The sequence below is a fragment of the Chanodichthys erythropterus genome, chromosome 22 (genome assembly GCF_024489055.1).
Source record: "Chanodichthys erythropterus isolate Z2021 chromosome 22, ASM2448905v1, whole genome shotgun sequence".
In the NCBI taxonomy this organism is placed as follows: Eukaryota; Metazoa; Chordata; class Actinopteri; order Cypriniformes; family Xenocyprididae; genus Chanodichthys; species Chanodichthys erythropterus.
In genome coordinates, this window is record NC_090242.1 from 32,778,818 (window position 1) to 32,798,960 (window position 20,143).

The following is a 20,143-nucleotide window of genomic DNA, read 5'->3' on the forward strand; positions in this document are numbered from 1 at the left end:
ATTGAACATTAATAAATGTTCATTTCCAACATACTTTGGGTTAATTTTAATTAAGCAATACAGTAATTTTTAAACAATAGTTGAGAGTTAAATAAAACTACCCAGCAGGTTGGGCAAACATTTAACCCTACCGCTGGGTTAAAACAACCCAATTGCTGGGTTTGTCCATTTTCAACCCAACTTGGGTTGTTTTTAACCCAGCATTTTTTAGAGTGTAGAATCGGCAATAGACTGTAGAGATTCAGATCTAGAAACCTGGTTATATAACCTGAGACTACAAATAATAATTCTGCTAAAAACAATCGTGAATAAAAACATACTGATTAGGTGAACTTTACAGCTCAGCCATTCATAAATTCATGTGCATATGTGCCATGACATTTAAAACACATTTAAAACAAATGCTTCTGCTACTTTTCACAGTGCAATGCAAATGACTCAATTATTACTCTATATTGTTTTATGAAACATAAATATGAGGTGGGAGATCTGATTAAAAGAAAAAAAGGTGCTGCCTGGACACAGTAAGTCCTGAATATAACATATCTAGAGTAATATACATAGACTATACTAGTTACTGCCTTACAAACAGAGATTAATGATGATGTAATGCGCCTTAATCCAACAGAGCGCCATCTGCAACTCCATGAGCGCACACACGCACAAACACACATGCACAAACACATGACAATCTGCATTAAACCGCAGCTTCACAATCTAACAGCATCTCACTTAAGACCTTACTATTACAAATGTGCTCCAGTCAGATAAACTGATGACGCGCTGGGTTCGGCAGTATGCACAAGCAATATCAACCACAAGTTCATCTCTTTCTTGACTTGTTGCACTGGACTGGCAAATGTGAAGATATTTTTATCTGAAATAAATCACTGTATTTATTAGGGCTGGGGCAGTAAATCCCACAATAAAGGACAATGAAGGTGCAAGTACATTCCCCAAATGCACAAGCGCTCATCTTCATGAGCATTTGAGTGTGCGCTTAAAAAATAGCCTAGACGCCATCTGCTGTTAAAAACTAAGCTCGAAATCGATTCAAAAGAGAATCACAATGCATTTGTAAAATCTCAGAATCGATCCACAAATCTAGTCCCAGCCCTAGTATTTATGAGAATTAAATGGCATGTGTTGATTCAACACAATAACAAATTGATTGTTTTAAAATTTCGTTACATACTGTATCACATTTAAACAAAAAATGATATCAGGCAATGATATCAGGCAATATCAGGGTTGTGCGCCATTCAGGACTGAACTAAAAATGACTTTTAAATTCCAATTCAGTTCTTGAATTTGAATTGATGTACTGTAGCAAACGCAATGAATTGCAATTCAAATTTGAAATCAAAGACAAATTTGGAATGTTTTTAAAAAAAGGTTAAAAAGGTTTATGGCCTTATGGATAGACAGACAATAAATGTAAATGGAGCAAATGGAAGACTTCATTTAGCAGATTGAACATGTGTTGCATTATTTTTAATTGAAATTCAATAAATTCCTGTTCTTGTCATTGCAGTTTAGCTTCCTGTAGGGTGTGACCAATTCAACTGAAATCCATACGCTGTTAAACCCAATAATTTACGGTAACTCAAACCATTTGAGGAAACTGATTGCTTAAACCATTTAAAGGAGACCTATTATCCCCCTTTTACAAGATTACATGTTTCTGGTCCCCCCAGAATGTGTGTGTGAAGTTTCAGCTCAAAATCCCCCACAGATCATTTATTATCGCTTGTCAAATTTGCCCCTATTTGGGTGTGAGCAAAAACACATAGGTTTTGTGTGTGTCCCTTTAAATGCAAATGAGCTCCCGGCCCCCTTTCCAGAAGAGGGTGGAGCTTTAACAGCTCAACAACAACAAAGCTGGAGAATCTCACGCAGCCAAAATGAGGATTGTCAGTAACGGTGTTCATCCTTACATTGTTCAAACCGGAGTCGACACTGATGGAAAGAGTTACAACTTTTAGAATGCATCTGGAAGTTTCTGTATGGTTATTAGATAAATTTATGTAGTTGCTGTGGAGTTGATTCACCTCATCCACTAGCATGTGCCATCATGTTAATCTTTTGTGCAAATCCAGTGTTGAATTGACCCTCGTTTGTGAAGCAGTCCGGCATAAAATGGATGGTAACAACACACAACAACAACTCTTCCTCTTCTCTAAAGCAGCCCAACATGGCCCCGCCCCCTTTTGCTCATTGTAGTCCCTACCAGCTGTTTGTAAAAAGAGATTTGAAGTACTATAAACTCATATACATTACGTTAAATTCACTTATATATTAGTGTTGGTTTAGTCAATAATTAGAGCAAACTCAATTTAAAGATTTTTTTTATTCCTCTCATTCAGTTTGTCTTAACAACTATAAAGCTACTTAAATGATTTGAGGAAACCGACTGCCTTAAATGGTTTAAGTTCATCAAACTCAAAGTAATAAATTTACAAAAGACTAAGCAAAAAACAACATTGGTACAAAGCAATGATGACAGAACAGGAGCACTGTAAACTTCAATAAGCTTATAAAGTCAAATTGAGTTCACACAACTTTTTTTTATTAAGTACAATTTGAGTGAAAGGAACTAATTTCATTTAATTAATTTCACTGTTCGGTTTTACAGTTGATTATTCAATTCTGAATTTTTGCACAACCCTAGTCAGTATACACTGCATGAGTAAGCAGTATACTATTATTCCATTCTGAATATTTTAATACACAGATTGAACATGGAATGAATTCATAACTGCCTCTGCAGTGCAGAATGGGATTCCACTTGACACTAGCGCCCCCCATGTGCATTGAAAGCAACTGCAAGAACCAAACTACAAGATTTAAAATGCAAGAGGTTTTGTTAAGCTCAGCACTTTGTATTTGTGCGTGTATTCCATGCTGACTCTGATTTCTCTAACCCGTTTCTATTACACTCCCCCTCAAATCTCATTAGATGCTCCTCCAGTGCACGTAGATACTGCAAACCACATCCCACTAGCTAAAATAGACCCTAAGTCCCCCACAGAAGCCCTGCCCCCTGCCACACCACCCCCTTCTCATATTCTCACACAGGACACACCCCACAAAGCCACACCCCTGGAGGAGGGGCCTGTTCACAGACATATAGAGAGCAGAGGTAAGGGCACTAGTTTAGTGTGTGTGTGTGTGTGCTAGTGTTACTAGTATGCTATAGAAGCATCTTTCAAAGACTTGTTTTGGCAGTCAAAGCACTGTAGCCAAGCCAAGAGCTCAGTGACTTTGCTGCCAGTAAGTCATCTACTCAAACGTACCCCTAGAGGATTGTGGGTAACGGCTCCAAAGCATGTGCACTGTGGGAAATCAATGCTCAATTAGACAGTGTTTTCCTCTGTCAAAATATAGAGTGACTTTGCATCTTTCAGCACAAAGCGGATTAGGGCAGCCTGTGAATATATAAAACAAAGAACCACCGCACACATCCACACTCATTGATCGAAGTGCACATACGCACCCGAGGAATGAATACTGCATGACGTTTAACGAGTGAACGAGAACTCCGGCTTGAGCTCAGATCAGAAAACGTCAAGCTGGCGTGAAAAAAGAGAGGGAAGAATAAACCGCTCAGCTGAGACGCGAGACAGAGCAGCTCCTCGGATGGATTTAATAAAGTTGGAGAACTTTGAGATTCCCAGTAGCATAACGCGTACGTGTGTTGATGAAATTACAGCATGGTCGTTGTGTACACGCAGGAGCGTTTGTGTACCTCAAACAACACCGATCTGTCGTTCGAGATTAATTGCAGTTTGGTTTGTCTGTTTAACGTCATATGCCACTTTTCATGTATTAAAGTAGTACACACACCCTTGCAACCACATAGCAAACCACATTGGGCAGTCAATTTAGTTCAACTACATTCAAATTAAGAATCACATCAATAAAGCTTAGACACAACAAGCAAAACCAATTGAACAGAAACTGTAGTTGCACTCCATTGCACAGCTGATTCATTCTATCATACGGTATCGGAATACGGTATTATCACGATATTGAAATTATTCGCCAAAAAAAATAAATAATTTGTAAATAATACAGTTACAACTTTTGATTTTAATAATGTTAATGATTGACAAATGCTTTAGAAGTATTGTTCATCGTCAGTTTTTGTTAACTGTTGAATTAACTAATGTTAACTAATGAAGCTAGATAGTAAAGTGTAAATGAACAGAGTCAGAACATATGCAAACAAAACATAGGGCATGTTGTAGTCCAGGTTAAAATATAAAAATGTATAAATTTGAAAATAAATGTACTTTAAATATTTGGTGCTGTGATGAACACCATTGCAAATACAAAAATCTGAATGGCTGTTTGAAACATTTAAAGCAGAACTTTTTTACCTTCATAAATAGTTTTCTAAGTCCTTTCGATGGTTAATTGACTTGTAGTGGTGTGTTTCAGGCGTGCACTAACCCCCTCTAGCATTTCTACGCCAGAAAACAGCACTTGTAAGTTGAGCTGCGCCGACCCGACACAATCTCGCCTCATGTTCACGCGAGAGTGACAAAATGCTTTACGGTAATTCAAAAACAATGTATATATTATGACTTTATAAGACAATTTCGAAAATTACCCACCTCCATCGAGATTTCTTGTACTGTATTTGCAAAACTACTGTGCTGGTGAGCGTTGTAGTCGTTGTAGTCCGGAGCTGCGCTTGGAGTATTTACGGCAGTGTGATTTACTGAAGGAACCTGTAGGGGGAGCTTCACAAATCTTCCTGAGTTCCGCTTTAAAAACTAAAAGCTAAAAGGCAGTGCAGCTGCTTTGTTTACGAGTGTTACCGGGGTAACCGCTGCATTTATGCTGTTCCATCAGCGCCCTCTGCTGTCAGAGAGTGAATATGCATTTATTCAATGCAGTGCGTCTCCTTCACTCGTTCCATCATACGCTGCTCATGCGTGTTGGGCTTGTTTACATGAGTGCGCGTGTCCCTGTGACGCAGCATACAGTGGTTTTGTGCATTTTAAACGCTTGATGGGTAAAGTATTCTTAAAACGCATTCTAAAAATCTGAATAATTCATAATAAATAGTTATTTACGGTATTTTGAAATGCCCAGGACAACAATATCGGGCATGTTCATTATATATATCGTATTACTGTATACCGGCACATGTCTAATGAATACATACAAAAAGAAGGTAATATGTCATTTAAATTATTTCATTGAGATTAATATTTGCTATTGATTAATATTTTGTCATTCAGTGTTTTAGACATATTTTCAAAGCCCTGAAAGGCCAAAATGACATTTCCCTCTTTTTGATAAAATGCAGTATCTCACAGACATAATCCCCAAACCAAGCATCCAGGACAAATCATGATTCCTGCTGAAAAAGAGAGGACACACCACAGAGAAACTGAGAAAGAGATTGTGGAAGGTATTCTTAGATGTCCAACAAGAGTTCTAGTACCATGGCAGATGTGGTTTTAGTAACATTTCCCTAATTTGTGGTTGACAGATGAAAAGTGTACCACAGAGGAGTTTATGGTCTGTGGTCGCTATAGATTGAATATATAGTGTGAAACTCTTATGATTGATGTACAGGTTGTTATTTCTGGCTAGTGTGCAGGCCGTTCAATGGCTGTTTATAGAGCACAACACGGTGTATGTGTTTGTGTGTATGAACCAACATTGTGATTATCCGAATGATTGCAACCAAGCAATCCCTACAGCACCACGAGTGGAGGATTCTGGGAAGGGTGAGGAGATTTCTGAGAAGAAAGAGAAGACTTCTGGGAAACATGAAGTCATTGAAGAAGAAGTAAAGAGAGTGGAGAGTGTTCTGGAGCATAGCAGACACAGGGAAGAAACTGGTATGAAGTGTCTCAATGTGTTTTTTATTCCACTGTTTATCTGCTGTATTTTTCAATCTCTGAATCATCTTATTAGTCACCAGTGCACCTGAACCTGCTGAATCAGAGCCAGAGTCTGTCGAGTCAATGCCGGAATCTGCAGAGTCAATTCCAGAGCCTGTCAAGCCAATATCGGAATTACATGAGCCAATGTATAAACCTCATGTTCACGAGTCAATGCCAGAATCTCATGAACCAATACAGAAATCACACGAGTCTATACAGGAAAATAAAGAGCCATTACCAGAATCTCATGAGCTAATAGTAAAACCTCATCAGCCAATGCATAAACTTCATGGGCCAATAGTGAGTCCACATGAGCCAGTAGTAAATCCACATGAGTCAATGCATAAACCTCATGAGCCAATAGTGAAACATCATGAGTCAATGCATAAACCTCATGAGCCAGTTGTAAATCCTCACGAGTCAATGCATAAACCTCATCAGCAAGTAGTGAATCCACATGAGCTAATAGTGAATCCTCACGAGTCAATGCATAAACCTCATGAGCCAGTAGCGAATCCACATGAGTCGATGCATAAACCTCATGAGCCAGTAGCGAATCCACATGAGTCGATGCATAAACCTCATGAGCCAGTAGCGAATCCACATGAGTCGATGCATAAACCTCATGAGCCAGTTGTAAATCCTCACGAGTCAATGCATAAACCTCATGAGCCAGTAGCGAATCCACATGAGTCAATGCATAAACCTCATGAGCCAGTTGTAAATCCTCACGAGTCAATGCATAAACCTCATGAGCCAGTAGCGAATCCACATGAGTCGATGCATAAACCTCATGAGCCAGTAGCGAATCCACATGAGTCGATGCATAAACCTCATGAGCCAGTAGTGAATCCTCATGAGTCAATGCATAGACCTCATGAGCCAATAGCGAATCCTCATGAGTCAATGCATAGACCTCATGAGCCAATAGTGAATCCTCATGAGTCAATGCATAAACCTCATCAGCCAATAGTGAATCCTCATGAGTCACTGCATAGACCTCATGAGCCAATAGCGAATCCTCATGAGTCAATGCATAGACCTCATGAGCCAATAGCGAATCCTCATGAGTCAATGCATAAACCTCATGAGCCAATAGTGAATCCTCATGAGTCACTGCATAAACCTCATCAGCCAATAGTGAATCATCATGAGTCAATGCATAAACCTCATGAGCCAGTAGTGAATCCTCATGAGTCACTGCATAAACCTCATCAGCCAATAGTGAATCATCATGAGTCAATGCATAAACCTCATGAGCCAGTAGTGAATCCTCATGAGTCACTGCATAAACCTCATCAGCCAATAGTGAATCATCATGAGTCAATGCATAAACCTCATGAGCCAGTAGTGAATCCTCATGAGTCAATGCATAAACCTCATGAGCCAGTAGTGAATCCTCATGAGTCAATGCATAAACCTCATGAGCCAATAGTGAATCATCATGAGTCAATGCATAAACCTCATGAGCCAATAGTGAATCCTCATGAGTCAATGCATAAACCTCATGAGCCAGTAGCGAATCCTCATGAGTCAATGCATAAACCTCATGAGCCAGTAGCGAATCCTCATGAGTCAATGCATAAAACTCATGAGCCAATAGTAAATCCTCATCAGCCAATAGCGAATCCTCATGAGTCAATGCATAAACCTCATGAGCCAATAGTGAATCCTCATGAGTCACTGCATAAACCTCATCAGCCAATAGTGAATCATCATGAGTCAATGCATAAACCTCATGAGCCAGTAGTGAATCCTCATGAGTCACTGCATAAACCTCATCAGCCAATAGTGAATCATCATGAGTCAATGCATAAACCTCATGAGCCAGTAGTGAATCCTCATGAGTCACTGCATAAACCTCATCAGCCAATAGTGAATCATCATGAGTCAATGCATAAACCTCATGAGCCAGTAGTGAATCCTCATGAGTCAATGCATAAACCTCATGAGCCAGTAGTGAATCCTCATGAGTCAATGCATAAACCTCATGAGCCAATAGTGAATCATCATGAGTCAATGCATAAACCTCATGAGCCAATAGTGAATCCTCATGAGTCAATGCATAAACCTCATGAGCCAGTAGCGAATCCTCATGAGTCAATGCATAAACCTCATGAGCCAGTAGCGAATCCTCATGAGTCAATGCATAAAACTCATGAGCCAATAGTGAATCCTCATGAGCCAGTAGTGAATCCTCATGAGTCAATGCATAAACCTCATGAGCCAATGGTGAATCCTCATGAGTCAATGCATAAACCTCATCAGCCAATAGTGAATCCTCATGAGTCAATGCATAAACCTCATCAGCCAATAGTGAATCCTCATGAGTCAATGCATAAACCTCATCAGCCAATAGTGAATCCTCATGAGTCAATGCATAAACCTCATGAGCCAATAGTGAATCCCCATGAGTCAATGCATAATCCTTATCAGCCAATAGTGAATCCTCATGAGCCAATAGTGAATCCTCATGAGTCGATGCATAAACCTCATGAGCCAATAGTGAATCCTCATGAGTCAATGCATAAACCTCATGAGCCAATAGTGAATCCTCATCAGCCAATAGTGAATCCTCATGAGTCAATGCATAAACCTCATGAGCCAGTAGTGAATCCTCATGAGTCAATGCATAAACCTCATGAGCCAATAGTGAATCCTCATGAGTCAATGCATAAACCTCATGAGCCAATAGTGAATCCTCATCAGCCAATAGTGAATCCTCATGAGTCAATGCATAAACCTCATGAGCCAGTAGTGAATCCTCATGAGTCAATGCATAAACCTCATCAGCCAATAGTGAATCCTCATGAGTCAATGCATAAACCGCATGAGCCAATAGTGAATCCTCATGAGTCAATGCATAAACCTCATCAGCCAATAGTGAATCCTCATGAGTCAATGCATAAACCTCATCAGCCAATAGTGAATCCTCATGAGTCAATGCATAAACCTCATGAGCCAATAGTGAATCCTCATGAGTCAATGCATAAACCTCATGAGCCAATAGTGAATCCTCATGAGCCAATAGTGAATCCTCATAAGCCAGTAGTGAATCCTCATGAGTCAATGCATAAACCTCATGAGCCAGTAGTGAATCCTCATGAGTCAATGCATAAACCGCATGAGCCAATAGTGAATCCTCATGAGCCAATAGTGAATCCTCATGAGTCAATGCATAAACCGCATGAGCCAATAGTGAATCCACATAAGCCAGTAGTGAATCCTCATGAGTCAATGCATAAACCTCATGAGCCAGTAGTGAATCCTCATGAGTCAATGCATAAACCGCATGAGCCAATAGTGAATCCTCATGAGCCAATAGTGAATCCTCATGAGTCAATGCATAAACCGCATGAGCCAATAGTGAATCCACATAAGCCAGTAGTGAATCCTCATGAGTCAATGCATAAACCTCATGGGCCAATAGTGAATCCTCATGATAGTGAGTAGTGAATCCTCATGAGTCAATGCATAAACCGCATGCCAATAGTGAATACTCATGAGTCAATGCATAAACCTCATGAGCCAATAGTGAATCCACATAAGCCAGTAGTGAATCCTCATGAGTCAATGCATAAACCTCATGGGCCAATAGTGAATCCTCATGAGTCAATGCATAAACCTCATGGGCCAATAGTGAATCCTCATGAGCCAGTAGTGAATCCTCATGAGTCAATGCATAAACCTCATGGGCCAATAGTGAATCCTCATGAGTCAATGCATAAACCTCATGAGCCAATAGTGAAACATCATGAGCCAATAGTGAATCCTCATGAGTCAATGCATAAACCTCATGAGCCAATAGTAAATCCACATAAGCCAATAGTGAATCCTCATGAGCCAGTAGTGAAACATCATGAGCCTATGCATAAACCTCATGGGCCAGTAGTGAATCCTCATGAGTCAATACATAAACAACATCATGGACACATACCCACTGAGCCAAAAGTAGAGTCTCATGAGCCAATACCAGAGTCTGTCAAGACGACGCATGAATCTGTGCTGCCAAACCTAGAGTCTAAGCCAAAACCCGAATCTATCCCACCAATTCTGCACTCTGTCAGGATTTCATCAATACATGTGCCACATGAAGAGGAGGAGGAAGGGTCTCATAAACACACCAATGTTGAAGGTATGGCTCAGATGGTAGTCTCAAACAGCCTGTAGTATAAATGTAGAATTGATTTAGAACTCAATAGAAATGGCAAGTGGTTTTTATACTCTTGAGTGACTGATAAATTACATCTTTGACATTTGTAGACTTCATTAAAGCTCATTTCATTTAATACATTTTGTAGATGCCTATTACCAATTTGACAAGTAAAAATGGCACTGTCTGATAAATTCATAAGTGGTCATTTTCTTCATGGTGGCCTTGTGAGTGATTCAGACATTATTATTTGATCTGTGGATTGCTCAGTCCTTATCTTTGCTCATCTAGAGCCACACAAACACTCAAAAGAGGGTGAAGGAAAGCCCACCCATAAGTGGGAGAGAGAAGAAAAAATGGAGGACAAAGATGAAGAGAATAAAAAAGGTATCCTTATTGTGAGGTAGAGTAGGAGTGCATTGTAAGTAGTGAAGTCTATAACTCTGTATGCATAGTCATTAGAACCCACATTTACAATAAACTGCATTAGCTTCTGTAGTCTGACACTTTTTAGGTTGTATATATTGTAGTACACATGCTTGGTAGAGAATCTTTGGGCCTCAATGATTCTGTCCCGCATTAGACAAGCAACCGCTCCCGTAATCGGACTGTTAGCTGCAGATTTGCTTGCCGTAGACTCCATCGCAGTGTTACTAGATGAACATGTAAAATAAGACTTTTCATTCTCCAAAGCTCTTCTGAAGTTCTTACTATCTGGAGGGAAACAGACTGTCCAGCTGAAAGGCATCATATATGACGATTTTCAAGGTGAGAAAGTCACGATAGTGAGATGAGAAAATGAAAACAGAGATCTCAAAGTACAACATCACAGTATTTACAAGAATGAGGGAATGTTCTTAAACACATTACAGTGTTTATAAGTGGAAGGGAACAGTAAGGTTGAAGATTCTAGAACCTCCAACTGTTCCCTTGTACTCAAACACTGAATCTAGAGTTGACGAACACATGAGTGCTTTTGAACAGTCAGTGCCATATATAATTTTTGACAAGAATGAAAACACGACGTGATTTAAGTGAATTGTACTGTTCTTCAACAACATACCAATTGTTTAGCTGACCAAACATCTTTCCAAAAGCTTCCCACAGTTTGGAAACACATGTGATCTAGTACCTTTACAACACATGCCATTGTAAAGACATTTTCATTTGTGTAAAATTCAATATGGCGTCTACCCTGACTTTGTCAGGTTGGTGGAAGGGAAGGAGCAAGGACTCAATAATGCAGGAAAGGAAGGGCTTTATTAATAATAAAAATAAAACAAAACAAGACACCAAAAACTACCCCGTGGGGGAAAAACAGACTTGACAAACCGGACTCGACTCGACTCGACTCGACTTGACTTGACTTGACTTGACTTGACGACACACAAGGAGAAATACGACATTCAGTGACAACGAACCAGCACAGGACTGCAAACACAAGGAGAATAAATAGGAGAGCAAACAAGGCAGGAAATGAGGGAGGACAGGTGGGGCAAATCAACCAATAATGAGATAACAAGGTGGGCGGGGTCAAGACAATAGACATGAGAGCACTTGGCACAAAGAAACACATGACAAGCCATGTGCTCACACCAAACAAAACAAAGACAAGCACATGGCCAATGAAGACAAATCACAAGCCATGTGCTTACACAAGACGAGACATGAACACGTGACTATGAAAACTCATAAGCCACACAAAACAAGACAACATGAGAGCACGCAGCCCGTGAAACACAGACTGTGTGCTACACAACATGAAAGCACGCGGCAGGTGGAAATAACCGCATGCTACACAAAACATGAGACAAGAGCGCACGGCAAGTGAAAGTACACACAAACCGTGTGCTCACAATAAAGACAGGACTGGGAGCGCGAGCGTCCGAATCCCGACACGAAACCGAAACCAAACTAGACGCGAGTGCCGGGATCCGAACGCCACGCTCCCAACATGAAACAAGGCACGCAGACAAGAGAGCGCACAACCCCGAGAACACTCGAGACTGTACGCTCACACAAAAACACGACAAGAACGGGAGTGTCAGAGCTCGGTCACAAAACCAAGAAATAAACTAGACCGAAGTGACAGAACCCTGACACTACCGCCCCCCCCCCCCCCCCCTCTAAAGGGACGCCCCCTGGGACAAACATGACAACATACACGACACAAGACAAAAACACACCAACAAGACAACATGACAGAAAAGAAAATCAGAACACAAAGACAAAGAGAGGAGGGAGGGAGGGGAGCCAAGTCAGTCAGAAAAACAAAACAGGATCAAAATGTCTTTAAGGAAACCAGGGAGGGATGGGAGGGTTGAGCCAGGGAGGCTCAGGTAGGTTTGGGGTCCCGGCTGAGGGCCAGGGTGGGACCGGCGGGACAGACCAGGGCGGGACCGGCGGGACAGACCAGGGCAGCTTCAGTTGGTCTGGGGTCCTGGCTGAGGACCAGAGCAGTACTGGAGGGACCATCCAGGCAGGCTCCAGCAGGGCAGACAGCTTGGCAGGCAGCAGCAGGGCAAGGCGCTTGGCTGGCACCGGCAGGGCAGAGCGCTCGGGTGGCGCTGGCAGGGCAGACGGCTTGGGTGGTGCCGGCAGGGCAAGGCACTCGGGAGGCGCCGGCAGGGCAAGGCGCTTGGGTGGCGCCGGCAGGGCAAGGCGCTGGCAGGGCAAGGCGCTCGGGTGGCGCCGGCAGGGCAAGGCACTGGGGAGGCGCCGGCAGGGCAAGGCGCTTGGGTGGCACAAGAATGGCCTCTGGGGTGGCCTCCTGGCCTACAGCGGGCTCTGGGGTGGCCAGACTTTCAGAGTCGGAAGAAACCTTCCTTCTCTTCCTCCGCTTACGTCGACGAGGTGATGGCTTGGAAATAGCTGCCTCCGAGGACACTGCAGCATCCTCAACCACCTCTGCAGGAGCTGCAGCTTCTTCCACCGCCAACGGGGGCACTGCAGCTTCGTCAACCACCAACGGGAGCGCTGCAGCTTCTATGAACCCCTTTGGGGAAACTGTAACAGGAGGATTCCCATTCCAATCGAGGAAATCCACAAATTCCCCAAAAGTCAGATGATCCAGGCCCCTCATCGCCCACCAGCTCTGGGGTACATCAAGGGCATAATTGAAAAGGTCTTTGAGTGCTGTGTCGTTGAGCTCCAGGCCCTCTGCAGCTCCACTGAACTCCACAGCAAACTCCCTCAGGTCAGTACCCTCCTGACGGAGGGAGCTCAGGATCTTAAATTGGAGCATGCGCTGGAAAAGAGGGCTTGAGACAGTGGAGGTTGGTGGACGGTGCAAGCCCTTCTTCCGCTGAGTCCTCATGTTGGCTGGTTCGTTCTGTCAGGTTGGTGGAAGGGAAGGAGCGAGGACTCAATAATGCAGGAAAGGAAGGGCTTTATTAATAATAAAAATAAAACAAAACAAGACAACAAAAACTACCCCGTGAGGGAAAAACAGACTTGACAAACAGGACTCGACTTGACGTGGCTTGACTAGGACTTGACTTGACTTGACGACACACAAGGAGAAATACGACATTCAGTGACAACAAACCAGCACAGGACTGCAAACACAAGGAGAATAAATAGGAGAGCAAACAAGGCAGGAAATGAGGGAGGACAGGTGGGGCAAATCAACCAATAATGAGATAACAAGGTGGGCGGGGTCAAGACAATAGACATGAGAAAAGTGAAAGTACACACAAACCGTGCGCTCACAATAAAGACAGGACTGGGAGCGCGAGTGTCCGAATCCCGACACGAAACCGAAACCAAACTAGACGCGAGTGCCGGGATCCGAACGCCATGCTCCCAACATGAAACAAGGCACGCAGACAAGAGAGCGCACAGCCCCGAGAACACTCGAGACTGTATGCTCACACAAAAACACGACAAGAACGGGAGTGTCAGAGCTCTGTCACAAAACCAAGAAATAAACTAGACCGAAGTGATAGAACCCTGACAGACTTGGGCTTTAGATCAATAGAGGCACAGGTAACTGTGAAGAGTTCTAGAACATGTTACAGTAGTGATGTGAATTAATGGCTTGTACTGTATAGAATTCAAGAACACGTCACGTTGAGAGTTCAAAAGCTGAAGTCTTGCTAAGTTTGATGATGTTTCTCTACATGTCACTTCCTGTCTTCTTTCTAACTCTCATCAATCCCTTCATCCCTGCTTTACTGTATTATTTGTGATATGTAAGGTAAGTGTGTTGTGTGAAATGTGTGACTCATTTATATTTCATTGATTTGCCTGTTCCTATGTGCTGAGACAGGCTCTGTACCGAGTTATCGCTCTCTGTCCCTTTTAAAGTGTGCATAAATATTTGAAAGAAACTTCTGAGGTGAAATAAAAATTCTTTTTACTGCAGTTTACTGTAATTACAGCTGTGCCTTTGAATTTACAAACAGACATATACAGCAGGTACAACATTAGATTAAGCTATACAATTTTAATGATTTGCCATGTTTAAATGTCAGACTATCATATTCATGATCCAAACACATTATAATCTTACTTAGATTCCTGTTTGGAGTTGACAAAAGTTCTTTCACATGATTCACATCAGTGTTGCCCAATACACTGAACTCTGTGAAGCAAAGCATCAAGCTACAGCATTATCCCTAGCTCAAGCATTGTAATGCAACACTTATGCAAATTATTTGAACTTTCACATTGATTGCCACTCATCTTTAAAGTGTAGCCAATCAAAATCAAATCAAAAAACAAGATGGAAGAAATACTGACCCAGTAACATTGAAGGTATAACACGATATTCAAAAAAAATTACTTTCTATGATATATAACCCTAATTACACAGTAAGTACATGTAGTTGATTACTATTACTTAGTACTTAATTGTATAATTAGACTGTAACAAGGACACCTTAAAATAATTCTCTTTTGGTGTCCAAGGCTGCATTTATCTGATGCAAAATACAGTAAAAACATTAATACTGTGATTTTATTACAATTTAAAATAGCTGTTTTCTATGTGAATATACAGTATTTTGAAATGTAATTTATTCCTGAGATCAAAGCTGAATTTTCAGCATCATTAATCCAGTCTTCAGGGTCACATGATCCTTCAGAAATTATTCTTATATGCTGATTTGCTACTCAATATATATTTATTATCAGTGTTGAAATCGGTTTTGTTGCTTCTTATTCTTTTGGAAACAGTGATAGATTTTTTGATGAATAGAAACTTTAAAAGAACAGCATTTAATTGAAATAGAACCTTTTGTAACATTATGATTGTCTTTACTGTCACTTGTGATCAATTTAATGCATCCTTGCTGAATAAAAGTGTACACCACCATGCACTTTCTTTTTACCTACATCGTACCTGTCAGATGGAGGTCAAAGTGTTGCTTGTGTTGAGAGTACACTCTGATGAAAATCAAGTGAAAGGCACTGATTCAAGTTCCAAAGAAGGGCAGACACTAAACGTCATTCATTAACGCAGTACACACTGTGAGTGACAGAAAGAAACAGACCTGAGAGAGAGATACAGGACAGGTGTGAATGGGAACTGGGAAAAGCCCGGCAGTTTGAGAAAAAGATCTGCTTCAGAAGACGAAGAAACAGCTGTTTTAGAGAAAACATCTGTCATCAGATTTCCCAACATCCCTAGAGCACACACACACACACACACCCTCTCAAACACCACACTCACGTGCATGAGGAGTGGGCAAGACTCCCGTAAGAGTGTGTGAGATATCGCCCTGTCAGCAACACACACGCACACAAATCTGGAAAGCCACAAAGTGGCGCAAAAAAAAAAAAAAAAAAAATCAAGTCAATAGCTCTTTATTGATACAGCATCAAGACTGATGTAGTTTGTAGACGTTCTTAGTCCACCCAGAACATTTATTTAAACTAAACAGCAAAAAAGTGAAATCATTTTTAGAATCATCTTATGATGTCATGAGCTCATTAACATATAATCACCCACATTTACATTTCAACACCTTGGACTTGAACGACATCAAAGCAACACGCAACATGGCAGAATAAGTCCCGCCTTCTAAATAAAAGAGCCAATCGCAGATTGGTAAAGTCATTGAGTCACTGCACCTGCCGTTTTGGTGAGAAATCGAGTCCCCCCAGGATTAAACCAGTGATCCTATCGGTTTAATGGGTAGTCTTTTTAGCGCCTGATTATAATTCCTGCAAAATCACGTTATGGTTTAAAATGAGTTATAATGACCATTAATGTCTTTTAAATTACATAGTTCATATACTAGCATATAACTGAAGCTATAGGTTTTTTAGTTAGCTTATGTACTAGCATAGCATACATCTACCCGATTAGCCTGCTAGTTTACAGATGTTTTTTGCTTCCAATATCGGTTTCCAGTTTGTTTTATTATGCAATACATAGGCATTCATTTTAGATTTCAAGCACATTTTTGTAGTGAAATAGGTTATAATTAGTCAAGACCTCATGATAACAACTTTTGATCAGGCATTACTATCTGGTTCCTAAAGGAGACCCAATTCCTGATGAGTTTGAGTGAAATTACTTGTCTTAAAGGGACTTTGATGACATTCTGCATTCCATTCCATCACATACTGAAAAAAAATCGTGTAGAAACAGTTTTCTACAATAAATTGCTAGTAAAATGACAAAGAAATTACAGGTAACACATTTAATTAAATGTGAAATTGTGAAGTTCACAGCAAAATCCCCAGAGTTAAATCAACTCTGCTCAAGTAACACTGAAGCGGAGTTAACGTTAATGAGATAATTAAGCGATGAATGAGCATTCGGTGATGAACACCTGCTGTTAACAAGCAGAATTACTGAAGAAAAGATAATCCTTCTCTTCTGAGATCTTGAAAGATATAATGTCTTTTATTTTCAGGTGATTTCATCTAAGACTGTGGCTGAAGTCAGTTGTAGTTCTTGTTTCTCTTTTCTTCAGTGATTCTGCTTGTCAACAGCAGGTGTTCATCACTAATGCTCAATCATCACTTAATCGCTTAATTATCTCATTAACTTTAACTCTGCTTCAGTGTTACTTTAACACTATTTAGAGAGGGACCATATGCACTCTGAGCAGAGGTGATTTAGTAATAGTAATAAAAATAGTATTTTCTTGGAAAACGTACTCCAGTACGTTTTTTTTTTTTTTTTTTACAACTTTCAAAAAAAATCACTTAATACACTTTTTACAGTGTATTATCTGTGATCTATCATTATCTTAAAAAGCAGGAACATCTTTCTTCACTCTTCTCTCTCTTTTAACCCTTTTTTACTTTAATCTAGTGTTGCTGATTTTGCCTTTTTTTTTCTCTCTCGCTCTCAGATTGTGAATGTAACGGACACTCGAATCGCTGCAGTTACATCGACTTCCTGAACATAGTCACGTGCGTGAGCTGCAAACACAACACGCGTGGTCAGAACTGCGAGCACTGCCGCATGGGCTTCTTCAAAAACACCTCTGCGGAGCCCGACGATGAGAATGTGTGTATCGGTGAGTAACAGCACATGTTTTTTTATATCTTGAATACTATACATGCATTTTACCCAAGGCAAAAAAAGATTATTAGATGATGTCACTGGCTCAAACAGTAGAGCATGGCGCTAGCAACGCTAAGGTCATGGGTTCGATTCCCAGAAAATGCATGGACTGATAAAATGTATATCTTGAATGCACTATATTTTTGTCTCAAATACACAAATTCTCAAACCAAAATGGACAACCTGACAAAACCTGAGGCGAGCATAATTGAATACACCTATATAACTTTTATATAAAATATATGATTTATACTTGACATCTCACCAATAATTAATTAATTTGAATTAAGCAACCCAGAAAGTGCAATTCATTAGATTTACATTAGCTGACTATAATAGGGTCCTGTGGTTTTCACAATGCTGAAAATGTAGACGGAATCACGGCATCCAATCATAAAAATGGAATTATAAGGTGGAATGTCTTGGAATTCAGCACATTTTGGATTAATAAATAAAGAAGTAGGACTGTACAATTAATCAAATCGTGATGTGGACTAGTGCCTGTTAATATTAAAGTGCAAAAAGAGCATGATTTCAATGAATTAGATGTGCTTTTTGATTACTAAAATTTAATTTAACCATTAAAATGAAAATCCAGAAAATTAAAAAAAAAAAAAAAAAAAAAGAAGAAGAAGAAGAAGAAAAGAAATCTAGAAAAATTAAAACAGAATTTGGGGAAAATGTAACTGATTTCATTAGGCCCTGCTATAAGCTATAAGGATCACCTTAATATACAGTAGTGAACATTTGAAGAGGATCAAATCCTTTCATCAAAGTTGTCCTAAAACCTTCTTCTTAGGACAACTTTGATGAACTTCTTTGATCCACTTCAAATGTTCACTACTGTATTTGCAATGCAGCAGTCATTGTCATCTACTGCGGAGTCATCAAAAATGGAAGAAATTACAATATTTACATTTACAATGCACAAAATTACAATATGCAAGGTGATTTACTAAGGTTTGCGCTAGTCAATTTACTGGCATTTGCAGCATTATTTACCACCCAAAGAAGCATGTCTTAACCTGACGCTAATTTGCGCTCTTATTGGTAGATTGCAGATTTAAACTTTGTCGGCTGAAGACTCAAGTTTGGTTTTAATCAAATTAATTTCAATTTAGTTCAATTTTCCTAATTCAAAATTCCTAATTTCGAACACACACTCACAGCGTTCGGCTTGGTCTTACGACTGTCCGAGCAGAAATGAAAGATACTCTCCATATGTTTTTCAGTCATCTCTGGTCATGTTCATATGTAAATTATTTCATCCATTAGATCTGAAAAAAACATACATTTACACTCCCATAGACGCTCTCCTCCAAGAAATCAGGACAGAAGAGGTTGAAAGTGGACAAAAGAGACGGATTAAAACACCAGGTGTAAACGGGAATGTCCCCCTTGTCTACTTGTGATCCAATCGACTAAAACGCATGTTAATACCAGGTGGAAACAGGACCTAGGAGAAAATCTTTTAAGAGTCCCAGCAGTGTGGCCTTCACTTAAGTGTGCATCAGGGAAATCCAACAGTCAGGAATTTGCATCAAAAAATCTTCCAGCAAACAGAGCCAGGAAATCCTCATAATTGAAACCAAAATTATATTGTTGGAGAAAATACTATAGATATAATCAGGAGAAATGAATAAAAAGACAATTGAATGAGGGTAGAAAGAAAGATAAACCCAAAGTCAACAAAGTTAAACTGCAACATTATCTTCCTGGGAGCATCTTATTAGAGATTCCCAGCGGTCCTCAAATAAACTTCCAGAAATAAACCCGGATGTCACAGCTCTTAAATCAGCGGCTGCTTCCAACCCGACGCTGAGAGTACCAGGATGGAGAAGGGAGTCCATCTGCCGCATGAGGAGGCAGGGCGCGGGGTAAATGAAAGCGTGCTGTGAAGTCAGCACAAATAAGCTCGCCCTCATCAGGCATGTGCCAGGTGCCAACATGGCACAGGGTCAACACCAGGATCTCCATGAGGAGAACATTTACCTCATCCTGAGCTCACAATAGCACTGTGTCTATAGAGTCTATTTTCAGGATTTCTCACAGAAGTGCAGCAATTTGCTCTAATACAGTTGGCTGCAGCCCAATGCAATATACTGATGTGTATAAAAATATCAGAGGAGAGTTTCCAAAAATATTAAAGCAACTCTTTAATATTTTTAAATAAAAACAACAGTTTTTATTCAAAAAACATTTTCCCTGAAAGTTTGAGTTTGCAAGAGTGCCATTATAAACACAACAAGGCTGTGAAAGCATATTATAGTCAGTAGATGAGTTTACGTGATGATGTTTAATCCCATTTAGACACTTGATAACAACCGCCTTTTTCAAGACAAGAAAAAGTTTTAAAAACACACACAACGGGGTATTACTGATGTGTTTTATGTATCAACATGAAAATATCTTGAGCTTGTGTTCAAAAATACAGCATCCCTACAGCACCAGTTATTGGAGATAACCAAAGAGAATGATGGGAAATGCAGTTTGATCAAGTCTGTCTCCTCATAAACCAGCTAAACGAGTGTTTTCTTGCATACTTTGTCACTGTTAAAT

The 20,143-nt window shown here is 40.3% G+C and overlaps 2 protein-coding genes across 3 annotated transcripts in view; one reads left to right on the forward strand and one right to left on the reverse strand.

Annotated features, from left to right (window-relative positions):
• The window catches only part of ntng2b (netrin g2b), a 91,531-nt gene that overhangs the window by 62,360 nt on the left and 9,028 nt on the right, over positions 1 to 20,143 (forward strand). Inside the window, exon 6 of the mRNA XM_067375240.1 lies at positions 17,370 to 17,537. Within this exon, the coding sequence (XP_067231341.1) occupies positions 17,370 to 17,537 (168 nt within the window). The remainder of the gene's footprint in view (positions 1 to 17,369; positions 17,538 to 20,143) is intronic.
• setx (senataxin) overlaps positions 1 to 20,143 on the reverse strand; it is an 87,881-nt gene that overhangs the window by 29,788 nt on the left and 37,950 nt on the right. The gene's annotated exons all lie outside the window — the stretch shown is intronic.